The 27767-nt window shown below is 41.1% G+C and overlaps 4 protein-coding genes across 6 annotated transcripts in view; 3 read left to right on the forward strand and 1 right to left on the reverse strand.

Moving 5' to 3' along the window:
• Positions 1 to 1194, forward strand: part of capn1a (calpain 1, (mu/I) large subunit a) — a 47115-nt gene extending 45921 nt beyond the window's left edge. Inside the window, exon 22 of the mRNA XM_055942332.1 lies at positions 673 to 1194. Coding sequence (XP_055798307.1) covers positions 673 to 699 — 27 coding nt within the window. The 3' untranslated portion in view covers positions 700 to 1194. The remainder of the gene's footprint in view (positions 1 to 672) is intronic.
• On the forward strand, positions 901 to 2976 carry LOC129865533 (uncharacterized). The gene is made up of 3 exons (XM_055938397.1): positions 901 to 933; positions 1017 to 2343; positions 2426 to 2976. The coding sequence occupies exons 1-3, from the start codon at positions 901 to 903 to the stop codon at positions 2974 to 2976; spliced, it is 1911 nt and encodes a 636-aa protein (XP_055794372.1).
• A 1286-nt stretch (positions 2977 to 4262) lies between these two features.
• On the reverse strand, positions 4263 to 24280 carry mrpl14 (mitochondrial ribosomal protein L14). The gene is made up of 3 exons (XM_055942906.1): positions 24173 to 24280; positions 23824 to 23933; positions 4263 to 5973 (listed from the first exon to the last, which is right to left on the reverse strand). Exons 2-3 carry the CDS (start codon positions 23895 to 23897, stop codon positions 5607 to 5609), a joined length of 441 nt encoding a protein of 146 aa, XP_055798881.1. The 5' UTR covers positions 23898 to 23933; positions 24173 to 24280; the 3' UTR covers positions 4263 to 5606.
• A 193-nt stretch (positions 24281 to 24473) lies between these two features.
• LOC129868438 (CSC1-like protein 2) overlaps positions 24474 to 27767 on the forward strand; it is a 104724-nt gene continuing 101430 nt past the window's right edge. Inside the window, exon 1 of one of the 3 annotated variants that reach the window (XM_055942541.1) lies at positions 24474 to 24761. The gene's annotated coding sequence lies outside the window, so the exon portion shown is untranslated. Of the gene's footprint in view, positions 24762 to 24796; positions 25031 to 27767 lie in introns of those variants that run through there. The other 2 variants (XM_055942707.1, XM_055942628.1) reach the window with 2 other exon arrangements.

The raw sequence follows: 27767 nt of genomic DNA on the forward strand, positions 1-27767 counted from the left end.
TGAGGTGGGTCTTGGATCTGAGGTGAATCTCTGAGGTGTTTCCTGGATCTGAGGTGAATATCTCTGAGGTGTTTCCTGGATCTGAGGTGAATATCTCTGAGGTGTTTCCTGGATCTGAGGTGAATATCTCTGAGGTGGGTTCTGGATCTGAGGTGAATATCTCTGAGGTGGGTACTGGATCATTCTCTACATTTTCAACAAACAGCCATGCATTTTAGCAGCCTGTGGTCTAGTGTCTAACTTCTCTCCTCTCTGTCCTTCTCTCCTCTCTGTCCATCTCTCTTCCTCTCTTCTCTGTCCATCTCTCTTTCTCTCCTCTCTGTCCATTTCTCCCTAAATCTCATCTCTGTCCATCTCTCCCTTTCTCTCATCTCTGTCTACCGGTCACTCTTTTTCTCTCCTCTGTCCACTGGTCTCTCTCTTTCTTTCCTCTCTGTCCACCGGACTCTCTCTTTCTCTCCTCTCTGTCCACCGGTCTCTCTCTTTCTCTCCTCTGTCCACCGGTCTCTCTCTTTCTCTCCTCTCTGTCCACCGGTCTCTCTCTTTCTCTCCATCGGCCTCTGTTTCTCTCTTCTCTGTCCATCGGTCTCTCTCTTTCACGCCTCTCTGTCCATCTCTTTCTTTCCTCTCTGTCCATCGGCCTCTTTCTCTCTTCTTCCTGTACGTATTCAGTGGCTGTATATGACCATGTGTGGTTGAAGAGGACCAGTTTTCTCCCAGGAGAGGGACAGACCGAACAGCCAACGTGCCCCGGCAAAGTGCTTCTTCACTGGGCTCATATAGATCTACTGTAGCCTCTTCCCTGAAACCATGCGTATCTTCCTAGCCTTTATCTTCCTCTGCCTGATCTGAACTATAGGGCTGACCTGTACTGTACTGACTCACATATTTTATTTCTCCATGGTCCCTTCCAGCACGGTTCCAGCTACTATGGTGAAAGAATAACCAGCCCTGTTCAGTTCGGCTCAGTTTGGCCCTATAGTGTGAATCAGTTACTCCTGCCATCTATACTACAGCAAACCCTGACCCACCCCCTCTCAGCCTGCCAACTACACTACAGCACGGCCCCTCACCCACACCCCTCAGCCTGCCAACTACACTACAGCACGGCCCCTCACCCACCCCCCCTCAGCCTGCCAACTACACTACAGCACGGCCCCTCACCCACCCCACCTCAGCCTGCCAACTACACTACAGCACGGCCCCTCACCCCCCTCAGCCTGCCAACTACACTACAGCCCCTCACCCACCCCCCTCAGCCTGCCAACTACACTACAGCACGGCCCCTCACCCCCCTCAGCCTGCCAACTACACTACAGCACGGCCCCTCACCCACACCCCTCAGCCTGCCAACTACACTACAGCACGGCCCCTCACCCACCCCACCTCAGCCTGCCAACTACACTACAGCACGGCCCCTCACCCACCCCACCTCAGCCTGCCAACTACACTACAGCACGGCCCCTCACCCACCCCACCTCAGCCTGCCAACTACACTACAGCACGGCCCCTCACCCACCCCACCTCAGCCTGCCAACTACACTACAGCACGGCCCCTCACCCACACCCCTCAGCCTGCCAACTACACTACAGCACGGCCCCTCACCCACCCCCCTCAGCCTGCCAACTACACTACAGCACGGCCCCTCACCCACACCCCTCAGCCTGCCAACTACACTACAGCACGGCCCCTCACCCACACCCCTCAGCCTGCCAACTACACTACAGCACGGCCCCTCACCCACCCCACCTCAGCCTGCCAACTACACTACAGCACGGCCCCTCACCCACCCCACCCCTCCAGCTACACTACAGCACGGCCCCTCACCCACGCCACCCCCCAGCCTGCCAACTACACTACAGCATGGCCCCTCACCCACACCACCCCTCAGCCTGCCAACTACACTACAGCACAGCCCCTCACCCCCCCTCAGCCTGCCAACTACACTACAGCACGGCCCCTCACCCACCCTCAGCCTGCCAACTACACTACAGCACGGCCCCTCACCCACACCACCCCTCAGCCTGCCAACTACACTACAGCACGGCCCCTCACCCACCCTCAGCCTGCCAACTACACTACAGCACAGCCCCTCACCCCCCCTCAGCCTGCCAACTACACTACAGCACGGCCCCTCACCCACCCTCAGCCTGCCAACTACACTACAGCACGGCCCCTCACCCACCCCCCCTCAGCCTGCCAACTACACTACAGCACGGCCCCTCACCCACACCCCACCCCTCCAGCTACACTACACTACAGCCCCTCACCCACACCCCTCAGCCTGCCAGCTACACTACAGCACGGCCCCTCACCCACCCCACCCCTCCAGCTACACTACAGCACGGCCCCTCACCCACACCCCCCCCCCCCCCCCCTCCAGCTACACTACAGCACGGCCCCCCACCCACCCCACCCCTCCAGCTACACTACAGCACGGCCCCTCACCCACACCCCCCCTCAGCCTGTCAGCTACACTACAGCACGGCCCCTCACCCACCCCACCCCTCCAGCTACACTACAGCACGGCCCCTCACCCACACCCCCCCTCAGCCTGCCAGCTACACTACAGCACGGCCCCTCACCCACACCACCCCTCAGCCTGCCAGCTACACTACAGCACGGCCCCTCACCCACCACACCCCTCCAGCTACACTACAGCACGGCCCCTCACCCCCCCCCCCCCCTTCCAGCTACACTACAGCACGGCCCCTCACCCACCCCACCCCTCCAGCTACACTACAGCACGGCCCCTCACCCACCCCACCCCTCCAGCTACACTACAGCACGGCCCCTCACCCACCCCACCCCTCCAGCTACACTACAGCACGGCCCCTCACCCACCCCACCCCTCCAGCTACACTACAGCACGGCCCCTCACCCACCCCCCCCTCCAGCTACACTACAGCACGGCCCCTCACCCACCCCACTCCTCCAGCTACACTACAGCACGGCCCCTCACCCACCTCAGCTAACCCCATATAGCAGTGAGGGTTCTACTAGCCATGTAATGCAGGGCGAGACCCTCCGACCAAGCTAAAGACCACACACCCCATGCTACGGGGTTACCTATGCAAAATGTGAGAATTGGTTTTGGTTTGTTTTTAAAACATTTTATTCACTGTGGAATTGTAGATATGTCTGTAAACAAAGCGAGATGCACGACACTAATGAGCCATACTGGTATCGTCCCGGCCCTTCTAGAGCTGTCTGTGAACAGCATGGGTCAGAGCACGAAGCATCAGTGTGACTGTATGGAAACACATTTTTTTAAATCACATTAGTTGAACTGTTTTTTGCCGTTTAGTGCACGTGGACCGTTTCATCACCTGGTTGATCCACCGTGGGGTGTTATGGGAAGATTAACAGATAGTACATCTGGGAGACTCACTCACCGAGGCTCTGTCAACAACGTTGTCAAAGATATATCTCTTTAGATGTTTAGGTTTATAATTTTGTGAGATATGAAGGAAGTATCTTGATTATCGCAGTGTTCTGGGTAATATAATTAGTCTTATTCCTATAAATATTCAATTTTTTTTAACCACAGCTGATATTTGAGGACATTATTTGACTATGCCCACTAGGTGGAAGTATTGAAGAGTCTCAGTGTGGCGATCACGGTACTGCAGTTGTAGAAAGTTACTGTATATGAGGAAATACAGTATTTTAGTTATTAAACTGAACAAAAGTATAACTGACAAATAACAAATCATCGTTTTTATGGGGGGGGGGGTTTAAAACATCTCATATTGGATAATATTTTAGAGACTGAGACCACGTGGATTGGATTACAATGCCGATTAAAGGGATGGTTAATCTAATTTTCATTGGGTAAAATGTATTTGAGTGGACTTGATTAAAGGGATGGTTAATCTAATTTTCATTGGGTAAAATGTATTTGAGTGGATTGGATTAAAGGGATGGTTAATGTATTTGAGTGGATTGAATTAAAGGGATGGTTAATGTATTTGAGTTGTCTCTATGAATGATCAATAAGACCAAAGGAAGCAATGCGAGGAGTTCAACATAATTAAATCCATCAATGTCTACTGTATGAACAAGATTCCTCTCCCTATTCTTTACATTTTAGAACTTATTTCAAACGAGTAAATAAGATCACTTGATTTATCCCGATGTTTTTTTGATTGCATCTAATATCTAAATGTTGCTGTTTGAAAAGTTCTGATTGTGTCAATCCTGTCTGCAAAAGCTAGGGATTGTGAATGTAGGGTGTGTCTTCAATAAATACACGTTCACGTTAACGCCTGGGAGTGAACACTTTACTTTATGGTCTTTGAAACTCTTGACATTTACAATCATAAGAGGCATGGCTTTCATCAAGTTCACACACACAGTAGAAATGAACATATTTGACCTAGATATAAATGACCTAAATATAAAACTGGTCCTGAAGGTGAAACTAATCAGTCTTTTGATTCATCACATTTTATCTATTTCAGAGCTGATCCGATTGGTCAAAAGAACAATTAGTGAAGAGAAAAAAAAGACCATCTGAATTGGGCTGCCACTAACCAAAATCTTGCAGGTGTTTACATGGTTGTGCGCCAGGTGATAGACATTAACTGCAGTACCGGCGCTCTAACAAAGTGGGGTAAACTAGACTTTATTTTGGAGACGTCTCAAAATTCAAGCAGCTGAAGGACCAACACCACAGACAAATTGGCAGAGTAAGTTCAAATATGACTTTAACATTCCGGCTTGTAAAGGACGATTCTCCATTCTCCAGAATCAAATTCACCGTCTGGTCCCCAAGTAAAGAGGTGCCGTGAATCTTTATTCTATATGTCAGAGCCTTGTTCGTTCTACACAACATATTTCTATCTGAATGTTCCCATGTAAGTGCCTTGGTCGTTCTACACAACATATTTCTATCTGAATGTTCCATGTAGTGGAAATGTTCTCAAGAAAGGATCCAAAGAGGAATTAAATTAACCGGCCTTCATTTGGGAACAATATGTTAACTACTGTAATTACATAACATGCAGAGGGCAAAAGGGTAGGTGAGGCATAATTATTAGTCCCACCTGTTAGAATGTGCAGTAGTTTGAACAGTAGGCTGTGATGAGCATATTTCACCTCGATCTTCCTCGAGGTGGACATTTTCCTGGACACCAAAAAAAAAAAAAAGGCATAGTCTTGGACTACATACTGTGGAAGATTAAATTCAGATTCTCCATTGAACTTTATTGTCCAGGACAACGCTCACCTGTGTCCGGGAAACCGGCCCTAGAATTACACAGAGGAATAACAAAGATGTTCATTTGAATGATGTAAATTTTATTTATCAAAACAAACAAATGACATGAGACTTTGTGGAGAAAAAAGGTCTGATACATTGACAACAGGCCATAACATGGTTTCATTACCAATAACATTGGTAACAGATGTTTGGAGATATTTCCATTGGCTAACATAGGGGCACACAGCCCACTTAAAGTCAGATTTTTCACTTAGTCATACGTTGATTTCAATGGGAGACGACGTGAAAATGTGTTAGGAATCACCCCCATAGGACTTGATCCTGTACGAGGACACGACGGCTGTCATCACAACTGTTAACGAAGGACCTGCTGTTACAGTACTACACAAACCTGCTAGCGATGGCCAACAGTTTGGAATAATCTCCTTCCATTTTGCGCAAGTGTGTCGGTAGTGGAACTTTAATTCTAGTTCCCGTAGGATTACCGTTGTCTTCAATCAGGACCACGTTGTTGGAGTCAAAACGCGGGTTCATCCGCTCTCCGGGCATCTTGTGGCCAACGATAAGAGCTTTTTTCTTCCCTCCCTTGATGGCCAGTAGAACGCGGTCGCCCACCTTGCCCACTCCATTCTTGGTGTACACGTGGATGACTCTAGGCGAGCGGTGCCACGGGGTATTACCCAGTGGACTGTTGTCAACAACACGTACCCTGGTCATCTTCTGGATGGCTGCGGCGGCTGCTGACACACTACGAGAGAGAGAGAAAGAGAAAGAAAGAGAAAGAGAGAAAGAGAGAGAACGAAAGAGAGAGAAAGAGAAAGAAAGAGAAAGAAAGAGAGAGAAAGAAAGGGAGAAAGAAAGAGAGAGAGAAAGACAGAGAGAAAGAAAGAGAGAGAGAGAAAGAAAGAAAAGAGAGAGAAAGAAAGAAAGAGAAAGAAAGAGAGAGAGAGAGAGAGACAGAGAGAGAGAGAGAGACAGAGAGAGAGAGAGACAGAGAGAGAGATGATATCATAAGAATATACTCACTATGGCCAAGACTACAAGTCATTCAAATCACATACACATGTTTAGCAGATGTTAATGCGGGCGAAGCAAAATGCTTGGTTCCTAGCTCCAACAGTAGCAACTAACAAGTTAATGGAATTAAGAAATATAGAAATATTAGGACTAGCAACGTCAGAGTCCAGAGTCTAAATGTGTGTATGTATAGACTATAAATGGACAGTACATGGTAGAATATGTATGTAGCACTGTATATCTGAAGAATAGTATATGTAGAGAAATAGCTGAATAGGATGAGCCTTGACTAGAATACAGTATATACATATGAAGTGGGTAAAACAGTATGTAAACATTATTAAAAGGGACCAGTGTTCCATTATAGGGACCAGCGTTCCATTATTAAAAAGGGACCAGCGTTCCATTATTAAAAAGGGACCAGTGTTCCATTATTAAAAAGGGACCAGTGTTCCATTATTAAAAAGGGACCAGTGTTCCATTATTAACAAGGGACCAGTGTTCCATTATTAAAAAGGGACCAGCGTTCCATTATTAAAAAGGGACCAGCGTTCCATTATTAAAAAGGGACCAGCGTTCCATTATTAAAAAGGGACCAGCGTTCCATTATTAAAAAGGGACCAGTGTTCCATTATTAAAAAGGGACCAGTGTTCCATTATTAAAAAGGGACCAGTGTTCCATTATTAAAAGGGACCAGTGTTCCATTATTAAAAAGGGACCAGCGTTCCATTATTAAAAAGGGACCAGCGTTCCATTATTAAAAAGGGACCAGCGTTCCATTATTAAAAAGGGACCAGCGTTCCATTATTAAAAGGGACCAGTGTTCCATTATTAAAAGGGACCAGTGTTCCATTATTAAAAAAGGGACCAGCGTTCCATTATTAAAAGGGACCAGCGTTCCATTATTAAAAAAGGGACCAGCGTTCCATTATTAAAAAAGGGACCAGCGTTCCATTATTAAAAGGGACCAGCGTTCCATTAGTAAAAAAGGGACCAGCGTTCCGTTATTAAAAAGGGACCAGCGTTCCATTATTAAAAAAGGGACCAGCGTTCCGTTGTTAAAAGGGACCAGCGTTCCATTATTAAAAAAGGGACCAGTGTTCCATTATTAAAAAAGGGACCAGCGTTCCATTATTAAAATGGACCAGTGTTCCATTATTAAAAAGGGACCAGCGTTCCATTATTAAAAGGGACCAGCGTTCCATTATTAAAAGGGACCAGCGTTCCATTATTAAAAAGGGACCAGCGTTCCATTATTAAAAAGGGACCAGCGTTCCATTATTAAAAGGGAACAGCGTTCCATTATTAAAAGGGACCAGCGTTCAGTTATTAAAAGGGACCAGCGTTCCGTTACAGGGTTCCGTTATAGGGACCAGCGTTCCGTTATAGGGACCAGCATTCCGTTATCAAAAAGGACCAGCGTTCCATTATTAAAAGGGACCAGCGTTCCGTTACAGGGTTCCGTTATAGGGACCAGCGTTCCGTTATAGGGACCAGCGTTCCGTTATTAAAAAGGACCAGCGTTCCATTATTAAAAAGGGACCAGCGTTCCATTATTAAAAAGGGACCAGCGTTCCATCATTAAAAAGGGACCAGCGTTCCATTATTAAAAAGGGACCAGCGTTCCATTATTAAAAAGGACCAGCGTTCCATTATTAAAAAGGACCAGCGTTCCGTTATTAAAAGGTACCAGCGTTCCGTTACAGGGTTCCGTTATAGGGACCAGCGTTCCGTTATTAAAAAGGACCAGCGTTCCATTATTAAAAAGGACCAGCGTTCCATTATTAAAAAGGGACCAGCGTTCCATTATTAAAAAGGGACCAGCGTTCCATTATTAAAAAGGGACCAGCGTTCCATTATTAAAAAGGGACCAGCGTTCCATTATTAAAAAGGGACCAGCGTTCCATTATTAAAAAGGACCAGCGTTCCATTATTAAAAAGGACCAGCGTTCCATTATTAAAAAGGACCAGCGTTCCATTATTAAAAAGGGACCAGCGTTCCATTATTAAAAAGGGACCAGCGTTCCATTATTAAAAAGGGACCAGCGTTCCATTATTAAAAAGGGACCAGCGTTCCATTATTAAAAAGGGACCAGCGTTCCATTATTAAAAAGGGACCAGCGTTCCGTTATTAAAAGTGACCAGCGTTCCGTTATTAAAAGGGACCAGCGTTCCATTATTAAAAGTGACCAGCGTTCCATTATTAAAAGTGACCAGCGTTCCGTTATTAAAAGGGACCAGCGTTCAGTTATTAAAAGGGACCAGCGTTCCGTTATTAAAAAGGGACCAGCGTTCCATTATTAAAAAGGGACCAGCGTTCCATTATTAAAAGGGACCAGCGTTCCATTATTAAAAGGGACCAGCGTTCCATTATTAAAAAGGGACCAGCGTTCCATTATTAAAAGGGAACAGCGTTCCATTATTAAAAGGGACCAGCGTTCAGTTATTAAAAGGGACCAGCGTTCCGTTACAGGGTTCCGTTATAGGGACCAGCGTTCCGTTATAGGGACCAGCATTCCGTTATCAAAAAGGTCCAGCGTTCCATTATTAAAAGGGACCAGCGTTCCGTTACAGGGTTCCGTTATAGGGACCAGCGTTCCGTTATAGGGACCAGCGTTCCGTTATTAAAAAGGACCAGCGTTCCATCATTAAAAAGGGACCAGCGTTCCATTATTAAAAAGGGACCAGCGTTCCATTATTAAAAAGGGACCAGCGTTCCATTATTAAAAAGGGACCAGCGTTCCATTATTAAAAAGGACCAGCGTTCCATTATTAAAAAGGACCAGCGTTCCGTTACAGGGTTCCGTTATAGGGACCAGCGTTCCGTTATAGGGACCAGCGTTCCGTTATTAAAAAGGACCAGCGTTCCATTATTAAAAAGGGACCAGCGTTCCATTATTAAAAAGGGACCAGCGTTCCATTATTAAAAAGGGACCAGCGTTCCATTATTAAAAAGGACCAGCGTTCCATTATTAAAAAGGACCAGCGTTCCATTATTAAAAAGGACCAGTGTTCCATTATTAAAAAGGGACCAGCGTTCCATTATTAAAAAGGGACCAGCGTTCCATTATTAAAAAGGGACCAGCGTTCCATTATTAAAAAGGGACCAGCGTTCCATTATTAAAAAGGGACCAGCGTTCCATTATTAAAAAGTGACCAGCGTTCCATTATTAAAAAGTGACCAGCGTTCCATTATTAAAAGTGACCAGCGTTCCGTTATTAAAAGGGACCAGCGTTCCATTATTAAAAGGGACCAGCGTTCCATTATTAAAAGGGACCAGCGTTCCATTATAGGGACCAGCGTTCCATTATTAAAAGTGACCAGCGTTCCATTATTTAAAGGGACCAGTGTTCCATTATTAAAAAGGGACCAGCGTTCCATTATTAAAAAGGGACCAGCGTTCCATTATTAAAAAGGGACCAGCGTTCCATTATTTAAAGGGACCAGCGTTCCATTATTTAAAGGGACCAGCGTTCCATTATTAAAAAGGGACCAGCGTTCCATTATTAAAAAGGGACCAGCGTTCCATTATTAAAAAGGGAACAGCGTTCCATTATTTAAAGGGACCAGCGTTCCATTATTAAAAAGGGACCAGCGTTCCATTATTAAAAAGGGACCAGCGTTCCATTATTAAAAAGGGACCAGCGTTCCATTATTTAAAGGGACCAGCGTTCCATTATTAAAAAGGGACCAGCGTTCCATTATTAAAAAGGGACCAGTGTTCCATTATTTAAAGGGACCAGCGTTCCATTATTAAAAAGGGACCAGTGTTCCATTATTAAAAAGGGACCAGTGTTCCATTATTAAAAAGGGACCAGCGTTCCATTATTTAAAGGGACCAGCGTTCCATTATTTAAAGGGACCAGCGTTCCATTATTAAAAAGGGACCAGCGTTCCATTATTAAAAAGGGACCAGTGTTCCATTATTAAAAGGGACCAGTGTTCCATTACTATAGCAGCCTCTACGGTGCAGGGTTGAGTAACTGGGTAGTAGCCGGGTAGTAAACAGTGGCTAAAGTTCAGGGTAGGGTATTGGGCGGAGGGCCGGCTAGAACCGTGTTAGGAATCACCCCATAATTCAAAAACAATAAGAATGATTGTGCACGTCATGTAACCTTGACTACAGATAAAATTGTTTGGCCTTTCATAACAGATGACTCGACATCAGGCCACTAGCCGATACATAGCTACAGATTGGTTGGATCACATGATCTGGTGTACAAAGATTTTTGGTATCCATTATTGAGCGTTACTGGACAGGGGGATACCTGGTCAGTTGTCCAACTGAATGTATTCAACTGAAATGTGTTTTCTGGATTTAACTCTGAATCAGAGAGGGGGCTGCCTTAAATCGGAAAGGTACTTTTCGGCGGTAGAGATTTTCAACCAAACTGATCGATACCATGGTCGTTCTCAATTAGACCAATCACGGAGCTTCTAAAATGGCCATGTCTAGTAGCAGGTGGTTTGTTTGAATTTAGAAAAAAACGCTCATTATTAAAATCAATAGTTTTTGCTCCATGAAATAATCCAACAACATGTACGCCGACATCGCGTCTACTTCAAATCTTCTCTCATTGATTGAGACAGGAAGTGATTTCTGACTATATAAATATTGAAATATAGGCCTAAGGAAGTTACGGTATCAAGACTAAACAGGATGTGCTCTTAGGCCAACAGCTCCATGATGGTTATACCAGGCTGCTATACTAAGTCTACTAATGATAATGACATGATGGTTATACGAGGCTGCTATACTAAGTCTACTAATGATAATGACATGGTGGTTATACGAGGCTGCTATACTAAGTCTACTAATGATAATGACATGATGGTTATACGAGGCTGCTATACTAAGTCTACTAATGATAATGACATGATGGTTATACGAGGCTGCTATACTAAGTCTACTAATGATAATGACATGGTGGTTATACCAGGCTGCTATACTAAGTCTACTAATGATAATGACATGATGGTTATACAAGGCTGCTATACTAACCCTACTAATGATAATGACATGATGGTTATACCAGGCTGCTATACTAAGTCTACTAATGATAATGACATGATGGTTATACCAGGCTGCTATACTAAGTCTACTAATGATAATGACATGGTGGTTATACAAGGCTGCTATACTAACCCTACTAATGATAATGACATGATGGTTATACCAGGCTGCTATACTAACCCTACTAATGATAATGACATGATGGTTATACCAGGCTGCTATACTAAGTCTACTAATGATAATGACATGCTGGTTATACAAGGCTGCTATACTAAGTCTACTAATGATAATGACATGATGGTTATACAAGGCTGCTATACTAAGTCTACTAATGATAATGACATGATGGTTATACAAGGCTGCTATACTAAGTCTACTAATGATAATGACATGATGGTTATACCAGGCTGCTATACTAAGTCTACTAATGATAATGACATGATGGTTATACAAGGCTGCTATACTAAGTCTACTAATGATAATGACATGATGGTTATACAAGGCTGCTATACTAAGTCTACTAATGATAATGACATGATGGTTATACAAGGCTGCTATACTAAGTCTACTAATGATAATGACATGCTGGTTATACAAGGCTGCTATACTAAGTCTACTAATGATAATGACATGATGGTTATACAAGGCTGCTATACTAAGTCTACTAATGATAATGACATGATGGTTATATCAGGCTGCTATACTAAGTCTACTAATGATAATGACATGCATGATGGTTATACCAGGCTGCTATACTAACTCTACTAATGATAATGACATGATGGTTATACAAGGCTGCTATACTAAGTCTACTAATGATAATGACATGATGGTTATACAAGGCTGCTATACTAAGTCTACTAATGATAATGACATGATGGTTATATCAGGCTGCTATACTAAGTCTACTAATGATAATGACATGCATGATGGTTATACAAGGCTGCTATACTAAGTCTACTAATGATAATGACATGATGGTTATACAAGGCTGCTATACTAAGTCTACTAATGATAATGACATGATGGTTATACAAGGCTGCTATACTAAGTCTACTAATGATAATGACATGATGGTTATACCAGGCTGCTATACTAAGTCTACTAATGATAATGACATGCATGATGGTTATACAAGGCTGCTATACTAAGTCTACTAATGATAATGACATGATGGTTATACAAGGCTGCTATACTAAGTCTACTAATGATAATGACATGATGGTTATACCAGGCTGCTATACTAAGTCTACTAATGATAATGACATGGTTATACAAGGCTGCCATACTAAGTCTACTAATGATAATGACATGATGGTTATACAATGCTGCTATACTAAGTCTACTAATGATAATGACATGGTGGTTATACAAGGCTGCTATACTAAGTCTACTAATGATAATGACATGCATGATGGTTATACCAGGCTGCTATACTAAGTCTACTAATGATAATGACATGCATGATGGTTATACAAGGCTGCTATACTAAGTCTACTAATGATAATGACATGGTGGTTATACGAGGCTGCTATACTAAGTCTACTAATGATAATGACATGCATGATGGTTATACCAGGCTGCTATACTAAGTCTACTAATGATAATGACATGGTGGTTATACCAGGCTGCTATACTAAGTCTACTAATGATAATGACATGATGGTTATACCAGGCTGCTATACTAAGTCTACTAATGATAATGACATGATGGTTATACAAGGCTGCTATACTAAGTCTACTAATGATAATGACATGATGGTTATACAAGGCTGCTATACTAAGTCTACTAATGATAATGACATGCATGATGGTTATACAAGGCTGCTATACTAAGTCTACTAATAATAATGACATGATGGTTATACAAGGCTGCTATACTAAGTCTACTAATGATAATGACATGCATGATGGTTATACAAGGCTGCCATACTAAGTCTACTAATGATAATGACATGATGGTTATACCAGGCTGCTATACTAACCCTACTAATGATAATGACATGATGGTTATACAAGGCTGCTATACTAAGTCTACTAATGATAATGACATGATGGTTATACCAGGCTGCTATACTAAGTCTACTAATGATAATGACATGCATGATGGTTATACAAGGCTGCTATACTAAGTCTACTAATGATAATGACATGGTGGTTATACGAGGCTGCTATACTAAGTCTACTAATGATAATGACATGCATGATGGTTATACAAGGCTGCCATACTAAGTCTACTAATGATAATGACGGTTATACAATGCTGCTATACTAAGTCTACTAATGATAATGACATGATGGTTATACAAGGCTGCTATACTAAGTCTACTAATGATAATGACATGATGGTTATACCAGGCTGCTATACTAACCCTACTAATGATAATGACATGATGGTTATACCAGGCTGCTATACTAAGTCTACTAATGATAATGACATGCTGGTTATACAAGGCTGCTATACTAAGTCTACTAATGATAATGACATGATGGTTATACAAGGCTGCTATACTAAGTCTACTAATGATAATGACATGATGGTTATACAAGGCTGCTATACTAAGTCTACTAATGATAATGACATGATGGTTATACCAGGCTGCTATACTAAGTCTACTAATGATAATGACATGCTGGTTATACAAGGCTGCTATACTAAGTCTACTAATGATAATGACATGATGGTTATACAAGGCTGCTATACTAAGTCTACTAATGATAATGACATGATGGTTATATCAGGCTGCTATACTAACCCTACTAATGATAATGACATGATGGTTATACAAGGCTGCTATACTAAGTCTACTAATGATAATGACATGATGGTTATATCAGGCTGCTATACTAAGTCTAATGATAATGACATGCATGATGGTTATACAAGGCTGCTATACTAAGTCTACTAATAATAATGACATGATGGTTATACAAGGCTGCTATACTAAGTCTACTAATGATAATGACATGATGGTTATACAAGGCTGCCATACTAAGTCTACTAATGATAATGACATGATGGTTATACCAGGCTGCTATACTAACCCTACTAATGATAATGACATGATGGTTATACAAGGCTGCTATACTAAGTCTACTAATGATAATGACATGATGGTTATACCAGGCTGCTATACTAAGTCTACTAATGATAATGACATGCATGATGGTTATACAAGGCTGCTATACTAAGTCTACTAATGATAATGACATGGTGGTTATACGAGGCTGCTATACTAAGTCTACTAATGATAATGACATGCATGATGGTTATACAAGGCTGCCATACTAAGTCTACTAATGATAATGACGGTTATACAATGCTGCTATACTAAGTCTACTAATGATAATGACATGATGGTTATACAAGGCTGCTATACTAAGTCTACTAATGATAATGACATGATGGTTATACAAGGCTGCTATACTAAGTCTAAAAAATGATAATGACATGAGGGTTATACAAGGCTGCTATACTAAGTCTACTAATGATAATGACATGATGGTTATACAAGGCTGCTATACTAAGTCTACTAATGATAATGACATGCATGATGGTTATACAAGGCTGCTATACTAAGTCTACTAATGATAATGACATGATGGTTATACCAGGCTGCTATACTAAGTCTACTAATGATAATGACATGATGGTTATACAAGGCTGCTATACTAAGTCTACTAATGATAATGACATGCATGATGGTTATACAAGGCTGCTATACTAAGTCTACTAATGATAATGACATGATGGTTATACCAGGCTGCTATACTAAGTCTACTAATGATAATGACATGGTTATACAAGGCTGCCATACTAAGTCTACTAATGATAATGACATGATAGTTATACAATGCTGCTATACTAAGTCTACTAATGATAATGACATGGTGGTTATACAAGGCTGCTATACTAAGTCTACTAATGATAATGACATGCATGATGGTTATACAAGGCTGCTATACTAAGTCTACTAATGATAATGACATGATGGTTATACCAGGCTGCTATACTAAGTCTACTAATGATAATGACATGATGGTTATATCAGGCTGCTATACTAAGTCTACTAATGATAATGACATGCATGATGGTTATACCAGGCTGCTATACTAACTCTACTAATGATAATGACATGATGGTTATACAAGGCTGCTATACTAAGTCTACTAATGATAATGGCATGATGGTTATACAAGGCTGCTATACTAAGTCTACTAATGATAATGACATGATGGTTATATCAGGCTGCTATACTAAGTCTACTAATGATAATGACATGCATGATGGTTATACAAGGCTGCTATACTAAGTCTACTAATGATAATGACATGATGGTTATACAAGGCTGCTATACTAAGTCTACTAATGATAATGACATGATGGTTATACAAGGCTGCTATACTAAGTCTACTAATGATAATGACATGATGGTTATACCAGGCTGCTATACTAAGTCTACTAATGATAATGACATGCATGATGGTTATACAAGGCTGCTATACTAAGTCTACTAATGATAATGACATGATGGTTATACAAGGCTGCTATACTAAGTCTACTAATGATAATGACATGATGGTTATACCAGGCTGCTATACTAAGTCTACTAATGATAATGACATGGTTATACAAGGCTGCCATACTAAGTCTACTAATGATAATGACATGATGGTTATACAATGCTGCTATACTAAGTCTACTAATGATAATGACATGGTGGTTATACAAGGCTGCTATACTAAGTCTACTAATGATAATGACATGCATGATGGTTATACCAGGCTGCTATACTAAGTCTACTAATGATAATGACATGCTGGTTATACCAGGCTGCTATACTAAGTCTACTAATGATAATGACATGATGGTTATACCAGGCTGCTATACTAAGTCTACTAATGATAATGACATGATGGTTATACCAGGCTGCTATACTAAGTCTACTAATGATAATGACATGATGGTTATACCAGGCTGCTATACTAACCCTACTAATGATAATGACATGATGGTTATACAAGGCTGCTATACTAAGTCTACTAATGATAATGACATGATGGTTATACCAGGCTGCTATACTAAGTCTACTAATGATAATGACATGCATGATGGTTATACAAGGCTGCCATACTAAGTCTACTAATGATAATGACATGATGGTTATACAAGGCTGCTATACTAAGTCTACTAATGATAATGACATGCATGATGGTTATACAAGGCTGCCATACTAAGTCTACTAATGATAATGACATGATGGTTATACCAGGCTGCTATACTAACCCTACTAATGATAATGACATGATGGTTATACAAGGCTGCTATACTAAGTCTACTAATGATAATGACATGATGGTTATACCAGGCTGCTATACTAAGTCTACTAATGATAATGACTTGCATGATGGTTATACAAGGCTGCTATACTAAGTCTACTAATGATAATGACATGGTGGTTATACGAGGCTGCTATACTAAGTCTACTAATGATAATGACATGCATGATGGTTATACCAGGCTGCTATACTAAGTCTACTAATGATAATGACATGGTGGTTATACCAGGCTGCTATACTAAGTCTACTAATGATAATGACATGATGGTTATACCATGCTGCTATACTAAGTCTACTAATGATAATGACATGATGGTTATACAAGGCTGCTATACTAAGTCTACTAATGATAATGACATGATGGTTATACAAGGCTGCTATACTAAGTCTACTAATGATAATGACATGCATGATGGTTATACAAGGCTGCTATACTAAGTCTACTAATAATAATGACATGATGGTTATACAAGGCTGCTATACTAAGTCTACTAATGATAATGACATGCATGATGGTTATACAAGGCTCCCATACTAAGTCTACTAATGATAATGACATGATGGTTATACCAGGCTGCTATACTAACCCTACTAATGATAATGACATGATGGTTATACAAGGCTGCTATACTAAGTCTACTAATGATAATGACATGATGGTTATACCAGGCTGCTATACTAAGTCTACTAATGATAATGACATGCATGATGGTTATACAAGGCTGCTATACTAAGTCTACTAATGATAATGACATGGTGGTTATACGAGGCTGCTATACTAAGTCTACTAATGATAATGACATGCATGATGGTTATACAAGGCTGCCATACTAAGTCTACTAATGATAATGACGGTTATACAATGCTGCTATACTAAGTCTACTAATGATAATGACATGATGGTTATACAAGGCTGCTATACTAAGTCTACTAATGATAATGACATGATGGTTATACAAGGCTGCTATGCTAAGTCTAAAAAATGATAATGACATGAGGGTTATACAAGGCTGCTATACTAAGTCTACTAATGATAATGACATGATGGTTATACAAGGCTGCTATACTAAGTCTACTAATGATAATGACATGGTGGTTATACAAGGCTGCTATACTAAGTCTACTAATGATAATGACATGCATGATGGTTATACAAGGCTGCTATACTAAGTCTACTAATGATAATGACATGATGGTTATACCAGGCTGCTATACTAAGTCTACTAATGATAATGACATGATGGTTATACAAGGCTGCTATACTAAGTCTACTAATGATAATGACATGCATGATGGTTATACCAGGCTGCTATACTAAGTCTACTAATGATAATGACATGGTGGTTATACCAGGCTGCTATACTAAGTCTACTAATGATAATGACATGATGGTTATACCAGGCTGCTATACTAAGTCTACTAATGATAATGACATGATGGTTATACCAGGCTGCTATACTAAGTCTACTAATGATAATGACATGCATGATGGTTATACAAGGCTGCTATACTAAGTATACTAATGACATGATGGTTATACAAGGCTGCTATACTAAGTCTACTAATGATAATGACATGATGGTTATACAAGGCTGCTATACTAAGTCTACTAATGATAATGACATGATGGTTATACAAGGCTGCTATACTAAGTCTACTAATGATAATGACATGATGGTTATACAAGGCTGCTATACTAAGTCTACTAATGATAATGACATGATGGTTATACAAGGCTGCTATACTAAGTCTACTAATGATAATGACATGCATGATGGTTATACCAGGCTGCTATACTAAGTCTACTAATGATAATGACATGATGGTTATACCAGGCTGCTATACTAAGTCTACTAATGACATGATGGTTATACAAGGCTGCTATACTAAGTCTACTAATGATAATGACATGCATGATGGTTATACAAGGCTGCTATACTAAGTCCACTAATGATAATGACATGATGGTTATACAAGGCTGCTATACTAAGTCTACTAATGATACAAGTAATGTCATTATCATATGGATAATAATAATAATAATAATAATGAGATCAAGACAATGGAGCGTTGTTATTTTTGGACAATTTGAACACTAAATAAATATAAATAAATACCAGAGAGGCTGTTCTAACAACAAGTGTAAAGCTGTTTATTACAGCAGAGCAAAGATGAAAAACAACAGAATTTGTGAAATTGTTTACTTGACATGTGGTTGCGTGAGGCTTGTTGCTCACGGAATCAGTAGGCTATTAAACACTCCAACAGGATCTGTCTTATTCCTGTAGATAACAGTACCAGTCAAAAGTTTGGACACCTACTCATTCTAGGGTTTCTATTTCATTTTTACTATTTTCTACATTGTAGAATAACAAACTATGAAATAGCACATACGGAATCATGTAGTAACTAAAAAGTGTTAAACAAATCAAAATATATTTTATATTCTTCAAAGTAGCCACCCTTTGCTGACAGCTTTGCGCACTGTTGGCATTCTCTCAACCAGAGAAATTAGGTAGTCACCTGGAATGCTTTTCCAACAGTCTTTAAGGAGTTCCCACATATGCTGAGCCCTTGTTGGATGCTTTTCCTTCCCTCTGCGGTCCAACTCATCCCAAACCATCTCAATTTGGTTGAGGGATTTGGAGGCCAGGTCAACTGATGCCGCACTCCATCACTCTCCATCTTGATCAAATAACACTTACACTGCCTGGAGGTATGTTGCATCATTGTCTTGTTGAAAAACAAATTATAGTCCCACTAAGACCAAATCAGATGGGATGGCGTATCGCTGCAGAATGCTATGGTAGCCATGCTGGTTAAGTGAGTCTTGAATTCTAAATAAATCACAGACAGTGTCACCAGCAAAGCACCCCCCCCACCATCACACCTCCTCCTCCATGCTTCACGGTGGGAACCACAAATGCGGATATCATCCGTTCACCTACTCTGTGTCTCATAAAGACACGGCGGTTGGAACCAGAAATCTCACATTTGGACTCATCAGACCAAAGGACAGATTTCCACCGGTCTAATGTCCATTGCTCGTGCTTCTTGGCCCAAGCAATTCTCTTCTTCTTATTGGTGTCCTTTAGTAGTGGTTTCTTTGCAGCAATTTAACCATGAAGGCCTGATTCACACAGTCTCCTCTGAACAGTTGATGTTGAGATGTGTCTGTTACTTGAACTCTGAAGCATTTATTTGGGCTGAAATTTCTGAGGCTGGTAACTAATTAACTTATCCTCTGCAGCAGAGGTACCTCTGGGTCTTCCTTTTATGTGGCGGTCCTCATTCGGCAGGTGGCCTGGCGGGTAGGAGTATTGGGCCAGTAACCGAAAGGTTGCTGGATCGAAGCCCCGAGCTGACAAGGTAAAAATCTGTCGTTCTGCCCCTGAACAAGGCAGTTAACTGTTCCCCGGGCGCCGATGATATGGATGTTGATTAAGGCAGCCCCCCGCACCTCTCTAATTCAGAGGGGGTGGGGTTAAATGCAGAAGACATTTCAGTTGAATGCATTCAGTTGTAAAAGTGACTAGGTCCCCCCCCTTTCCCCCATGAGAGCCAGTTTCATCATAGCGCTTGATGGTTTTTGCAGTTGAAGAAACTTTCAAAAGTTCTTTGACTGACATGTCTTAAAATAATGATGGACTTTCGCTTAATTGAGCTGTTCTTGCCATAATATGGACTTGGTCTTTTACCAAATACGGCTATCTTCTGTATACCACACCTACCTTGTCACAACACAACTGATTGGCTCAAACGCATTAAGAAGGAAATAATTTCAACATTAACATTTAATTAGGCACACCTGTTAACTGAAATGCATTCCAGGTGACTAACTCATGAAGCTGGTTGAGGGAATGCCAAGAGTGTGCAAAGCTGTTAAGGTAAAGGGTGGCTACTTTGAAGAATCTCAAATATATTTTTGTGTAACACTTTGTTCGTTACTACAGGATTCCATATGTGTTTTGATGTCTTTACTATTATTCTACAATGTAGAAAATAGTAAAAATAAAGAAAAAAAATGGAATGAGTAGGTGTGGCCAAACTTTTAACTTGTACTGTATATTTTCGCCCATATCAGTTATCTAATCCATTGCAGAGGCCTAGACTAAAAGCCAATTTATGATTTATTCAAAAATGTGTTTGGAGGCTCAATATTGAGGGTGTGACTCAATTGAGGAAACTCCAGAGGCCAAATCCAGCTCTGTACCACATCGCCATGAGCCTCCCAAATGTAACAATGCGGGGGGGGGGGGGGGGGGGGCTCTGTATAGCTCCGCATTGACATGATTGGTTGACAGTATGTGGGGGCGGTACATCCTGTATAAACACAAACTCACTTCCTTGACAACAGTTCTGCACTGCTCTGTGAAGTGCAAGAAGTATGAATGCCCTGACTTCTGGCGAGGCCGTATCACCGTAAATACTGCACGTCCAATGCTGATGTCGGATTGACCATGCAATGCACTTCCAATGCACTTCTCTCTACAGAATGCACTTCCAATGCACTTCTTTCTACAGAATGCACTTCTCTCCCGCCAATTTGTGCACATTCATTGTTTCATAACTTCATTGTGTGAATTGTTTGCGTATATCAATTCCCCATGACATATTTCACCAGTAGAACATTTACCATTCATTCCTAATATACAATGCTTGTTACGGTCATTTATTTTAATGCATTCAATATTATTCCAGTCTTCCTGTTCTTATTGTGGGAGTGAAACACAATTGTTTGCAGAGTGCACAACCTATGCTACACCAGTGAGAAACAAGTTTTGGTTAATTTAATTCCATTTACGAGTTCTGTCAAATTTAGTCATTGTCTTTTGTTTGGCGCGCTCCTGTCAATGTTGTGTAAGGACACGCACACATAGAAGTAGTCCTATAGACTCCCTGGCCAGCGGGGCAAATGTAGGCGTATAAATGTGCCCATTTGGGGATCTGATAGTATTTCTGATTGGCTTAACGCACCACCACTAATGAACTGTGGAGCTTCTCAAAGTAATGTTGTTTTCTTCACCTCAAGTAAACAAAGTCTGTTTTTACATCCATTGAGAATAACAATAGTTCCTCAATGTATTTGAAAGATCTTTCCAGCTTTCTCCCTTTCAATAACTACTCAGCGTGAAAAGGGAACAATGTCAAGCTCTGATCCAGTGGAAACGTCATAAAATAGGCTTCTTATCAGTGCTTGACTTGGAATGAAATAGGTTCTGGTACTCATTTTGGGTGCTGGTACTGTTTATATTTAGGTGCAGGAGCTCCACAATACTTTTGAGCTAACATGAGGAACAGGAGCTCAGGCAGTAGAATGTGAGGTGCCAGTACTCAGCTCCGATGAGCTCCTGCCCAAGTCAAGCACTGCTTCTTATCCCTTACGCAAGTTCTCTAGCGCAAGCTTTGGGCCAGACCCAAGTTTATACAATGTTTCAAGTTCATTGCAGACAGGCCATGTGTAGCCAATGTGATTTATATATTTTTTTTAAATCAGGATATTTTCTACCTGCAGGCTGCAATGTTTTTATTTGTTGGCTTTAGGTAGACTGTTTACAATAGAAGTTACTTGTTAGGTTTGTATCATTTTCATAGAATTTTGATTAACCACATGACAATGATTTTGACACGAAGACATCATTATAAAGTAAATGAAACGGTTTCATAACAGGCACGCATATCAGTAAGATAAATTGGCATTCCACATGAGGAAGATTACCGACTCCTCGTGTAGCCTATTACCAGCAAATTCAGGAGAGTAATGGCAAAATCTGCAAAAAGCCAGCAGGAGTGGGAGGAGAATAGCTGGGTCTGGATCTCTGGCTCCCTCTTGAGGCATAAAACCGTAAGCTTAAAGCATCAGACACGCTCAGTGCATATAGTTGATTTTATTAAAGCACATAGGGTATTTCTATATATGTAAAAATACAGCAATCGATTGGTTGAAAGAACAGACAATTTTCAGTCTACCAAGATGTTTTTTTAGTAGGGGACAGCCCTAAATGTAATGGAACTGGGTCACGATCAAGAGCTACGCCAAACAGAATCTGGGCTTGCAGGAGGTAGGTGGGGCAAATCTCCTTTAAACCCAGGAAGCAGCCATTTTTATTTAACCAGGTAGGCAAGTTGAGAACAAGTTCTCATTTACAATTGGGACCTGGCCAAGATAAAGCAAAGCAGTTCGACACATACAACAACACAGAGTTACACATGGAGTAAAACAAACATACAGTCAATAATACAGTAGAAAAAAGTATATACAATGTGAGAAAATGAGGTGAGATAAGGGAGGTAAAGGCAAAAAAAAGGCCATGGTGGCAAAGTAAATACAATATAGAAGTAAACACTGGAATGGTAGATTTACAGTGGGAGAATGTGCAAAGTAAAGATAGAAATAATGGAGTGCAAAGGAGCAAAATAAATAAATAAATACAGTAGGGGGAGAGGTCGTTGTTTGGGCTAAATTATAGATGGGCTATGTACAGGTGCAGTAATATGTGAGCTGCTCTGACAGCTGGTGCTTAAAGCTAGTGAGGGAGATAAGTGTTTCCAGTTTCAGAGATTTTTGTAGTTCATACCAGTCATTGGCAGCAGAGAACTGGAAGGAGAGGCGGCCAAAGGAAGAATTGGTTGTGGGAGTGACCAGAGAGATATACCTGCTGGAGCGCATGCTACAGGTGGGTGCTGCTATGGTGACCAGCGAGCTGAGGTAAGGGGGGACTTTACCTAGCACAGTCTTGTAGATGACCTGGAGCCAGTGGGTTTGGCGACGAGTATGAAGCGAGGGCCAGCCAACGAGAGCGTACAGGTTGCAGTGCTTGGTAGTATATGGGGCTTTGGTGACAGTTGCTTGTACATTTTTATTTAGACTTTTTTTAGGAGTAATGAACGTATTTTTAATATTAAAGCTGCAATATGTAACTTTTTTGGTGACCCACCAAACGCACATAGAAATTGGAGTTATAGATCGGTCATTAGCATTGAAAGCAAGTCTAGGAAGCGGTAAATCTGTTCCGTGTGCTTTTAGGCCGTCATTGTAAATAATAATTTTCATAATTGACTTGCCTAGTTAAATATAAATTCCCGTTCATAAGTTTTGTTTTTGTAACTTTTACTATTTGGTGTACAATCTGTGTAGGTAGCAAATACAGTACAGTGTGTGACAGGGGCTAACAAATATACACACTGTAGACAGGTAACTTATATATCAAAAACAAATTGTCACCTGAAAGCCTTGTGATGCGTCAGTGATGACAGTTGGGCAAGGAACCCACTGCATGATCTTGAAATAAGAGCCATGGATGTACCCTTCTTATTATACCTCAGAGGTTGGACCTTGTGAGAAGAGAAGAGGTTATCTAGCTATGCATGCATCGTTTTGCAAATGGTCAGCTAGTTAACATTGCTAGCTAGCTAGCTATCTAGTAATTGAACCGACAAGCATGGGTTATTAAAGCAAGTTTCAAATGAAAGCTACTAAGTTCGCTATGTCTAAGCTTTACCACATCGTATGTTTATGTATGTAGCTACGTGTTTCTGATTTTTGCTAGATAAAATAGAATAATTGCAGCTACCTTACAAGCTAGCTAGTTAGCAGCTTTTCAAGAGCGCTCCATACCAATGTCAAATACGTCATCAAACAGCGACCCAACTGATTACCAAACGCTTAGGACCAAATGCGCACCAAATTTCTTTTGTATTTTGTATCTTCTGATAAGAGCTTTTTGTTAGTTCATAGTCGATACTTTATAGATGATAGTCCCATTTTAGTTGATTATTCAATTAAAAAAGGGCCATGAGGAAATGTATTGTAATGTGTCCTAAAAACGCACTGGGTGAAGAACCTGTTCTATTTGTCCTATGTCTATGATTTTGGTACGCCCTATTCATTTCAATGGGTACGCACCTCGCCTCATCCGATCCAACTCTTCTGCCTTGATTAGCTGCTGTGCTTGTAACTGGCTAGCGTTAGCTACTAAGCCCCTGCTTATCGTGTTTTTGACGAAGATCGAAAGAGTGCGTATGATTTGGAGGGACTATATTGTATTTTCTACCTGGGAATCCTACACGACTTGGATATAATACGAAGATTTTGACCGTTTGGATCGTGGAGTTCGCTTGTCTTGACTGGTTTGGGAAAATCCACTGCCTATCAAATAACAGGTAAATCCATCGCTGTGCAGCGGCGTGAATCACAGTCCTTCACAGCGTTAGCTACGTAAAAGTCGTTAGCTGGGTAGCTACCTAGCTAAATCTTAAACTGTCATAAAACGTTATTTTTGATAGAAATCTTGCAAGCTACTGTCTAGCTAAACGTAAATTCGTGAAATAGCACGGTAACGTTAGGTTAACAAGCGAGGTAACTAGATAATATCTTGAGCCTTGCCATGTTAACTATCTACGATATCGTAAGGATCTGACAGACAAAATGGGTGAGACATGTCTTATGTTGACTAACGTTACTCAGTGAGAGAGTAAACAGAGAAAGACGCAAGACAGCTCAGGATTATTGTAATGTACATTACATCAGCGTGTCCCTAGTTGTAGCTACCAATGCCATCGATGACCAAGAAAGGTAGCTACAGTAACGTTATAACCTAAATCAAATAGGACAATGGTTTGGAAGATGGCTCATCCACAGATTAGTGATGATAATAGCTAGCTAACACGGTCTAATCCTTATAATTGACAATGTTCACACACTGGTTTCGTCTTGTGCTGCTACCGTTACTCGGTGTGTATTTATTATTACTTTCATTATTAACTACTTGTTTTAGTTCTCTATTTCTACATTTTCTTCCTCTGCATTGTTGGGAAGGGCCCGTAAAATAAGCGTTTCACTGTTCGTCTACACCTGTTATTTACGACGCATATGAATAAAAAATAGATGTTATTTGATAACAATGCGTTTTATTCGTCATTGCACAGGCCCAATCTGCAGTTTCTATGACAGTTTCGCCAGGGTTCCCATAGTGACAGAGAGGGGAAAGCCGTACCCAGGCTGTCACTCATGCTATGGGAATGCTCTCTCAGGCCAAGGAAGGAGAGAATAGCTGAGTAGGCTACTATAATTTAGTACTATTTGCTAGTGAAACCAATAACAGGTGTAGCCTAGGAACTGTAGCTCTGGTCCAGGGCATTAGAGCGGCTTTTTAATGCTGAGTCTTCCTTCACTAACACCCAGGACCAGAGCTACTGAAGCCAATGCTCCTTTGAACGTCCAGACAATTCCCCGATACAGAGGCTGAATATTAGACGGCCCGGTTACCCAAACTCCTTGCTACGGCACGCCCACGGACATTAGTTTATTATCCGCAATGACTCTGGATCTGAGTACCTTCCCAGGACGATTTCTAGAGTGAAGATGCGTCTGATTTGTCCCAGAAACCGGTGGATTGGGCCAGAGACAGAACACGCGTTGGTAAAGCGGCGTTTTGAAAACGTACCATTGCCTTTGATACTCTGCATTGTTAGAGATAATCCACTCTCCGATTACATTGTTAGAGATAATCCACTTTCCGATTACATTGTTTTGTCCAACACCCCTACATTATTTACATTTTTTTGGGGGTGGGGGGACTGCCGCTCCATTTATCAAAATCACATTTTAACCAACACAATCAATTTTTGTGACTACCTGGACTTGGTTTTGAAATATTTAGTTTTGAAATATTGAAACAAAACCATATGATTTCAATTAAAAGTATTTTCATAAACAAGAGGAAAAGGTGAATGTAAGAAGCGCTCATTGTTTCATATAAACTACATGTCATATTCAACAGCATATAAACACTCTAAATAGGTCAGGAGACAGACAGGGACACTAAGAAGGAACGGAAATTAGTTATTTAGGCTGTATTATTTATATTATTTCAAGGCTGTAGCTTACAAGCATTTCGCTACACCCACAATAACATCTGCTAAACATGTGTATGTGACAAATACAATTTGATTTGATTTACAAAAATATAAATTGTGAACCATTTCAGGCTGGCAGGGACATTAAGCGCTCAGCATTTAAACATGTAGTGGTATTAAATCATTGTAGTCCATAAGTTGCACATGTAGGCTGTGACTTACTTAGAATGAAATACAAATTTAAATGAAAAAAATGTCTTATTAGCCTCCATCTACAGTGCCTTTTTGAATTCATTTTTTAGAAACATTGAGTTTGGCCAGAGTCTGTGGCTTCAGGCTCATGCGATGGTACCTGGAGAGCAGGCCAGCAGCTGAGAATACCCTTTCAGCGCCTGCAGAGCCACTGGGGATGCGAAACACCATTTGGGCCACTCTGGGACGTGTAGTTCTTTTAAAAACATTTTTCTGTAGGCAGGTCTAAAGGAATTTAGGTAAAAGAACTATCAAAATGGAGGTAATATGCCTTGCCTATTGGGCCCAAATCAATGATGGCCTATTGTGTATATAGATAACAGAATGAAAATGAATGGAACTTTTAAGACATACGACTTTTTGTGTATAAATACTGCTACTGTGACACGCTTAGCGAGCACACTTTCTGTTAGCATGTGCATGTATTATGTACACCGTCATGCTTTCAGATACCTGTCTTTTCAACTTCCACAATGATTCTTGTGGACACTACATCACCGCACTCCCTCTCTTGCTTTTGGTCCTCATCTTTTGTAAGTCACCTTGATTTTTCACCCGTGTGTTTTATCAGTTTCCTTATGAAAATATGTAGTGAACTCTGTGACAGTAGCTAAAGCGGCACACAAGTAGACTACAGATGCATGCTGGGTCAGGGCATGCCCTGAGCTCGTGAGGTGAGCGCTACTGGAGAGAAATTGGAGCGGGCGAAAAGACTGACGCTCCAACCTTTTGGCGAAACTCGCTCCAAGCTCAAGTCAAATCGAGCATGTTCCACTCCTTTCTCCACTCCGCTCACATACTCTGCTACCATCTAGCAGATGGAGAATGGTAGAAGCTGTTTATCTCCAGCGACATCACTAGCTGGCTACAGCCCGGTACTCTACCTTGCACTTTAGAGACTGCTGCCTCATGTATATAGAGTCATTGAACACTGGTCACTAACAATGTTTACATACTGTTTTACCCACTTTATATGTATAATACTGTATTCTAGTCATGGTTCATTCTATAGAACTACTGCTGTACACCCATTTTCTATTCATATACTGTCTATACTAT

The sequence above is a fragment of the Salvelinus fontinalis genome, chromosome 1 (genome assembly GCF_029448725.1).
Source record: "Salvelinus fontinalis isolate EN_2023a chromosome 1, ASM2944872v1, whole genome shotgun sequence".
Classification (NCBI taxonomy): domain Eukaryota; kingdom Metazoa; phylum Chordata; class Actinopteri; order Salmoniformes; family Salmonidae; genus Salvelinus; species Salvelinus fontinalis.

Bases quoted from the DNA above. Each gene is read 5' to 3' on its own strand.
- LOC129865533 (XM_055938397.1), top strand. From the start codon at position 901: ATGGTCCCTTCCAGCACGGTTCCAGCTACTATG. The intron at 934-1,016 runs GTGAAAGAATAA...TCTATACTACAG, and splicing joins GCACGGTTCCAGCTACTATG to CAAACCCTGACCCACCCCCT. The intron at 2,344-2,425 runs GCACGGCCCCTC...CCACCCCTCCAG, and splicing joins ACCCCTCCAGCTACACTACA to CTACACTACAGCACGGCCCC.
- mrpl14 (XM_055942906.1), bottom strand. From the start codon at position 23,897: ATGGCTCTTATTTCAAGATCATGCAGTGGGTTCCTTGCCCAACTGTCA. The intron at 5,974-23,823 runs GTGACAATTTGT...TCTCTCTCGTAG, and splicing joins ACGCATCACAAGGCTTTCAG to TGTGTCAGCAGCCGCCGCAG.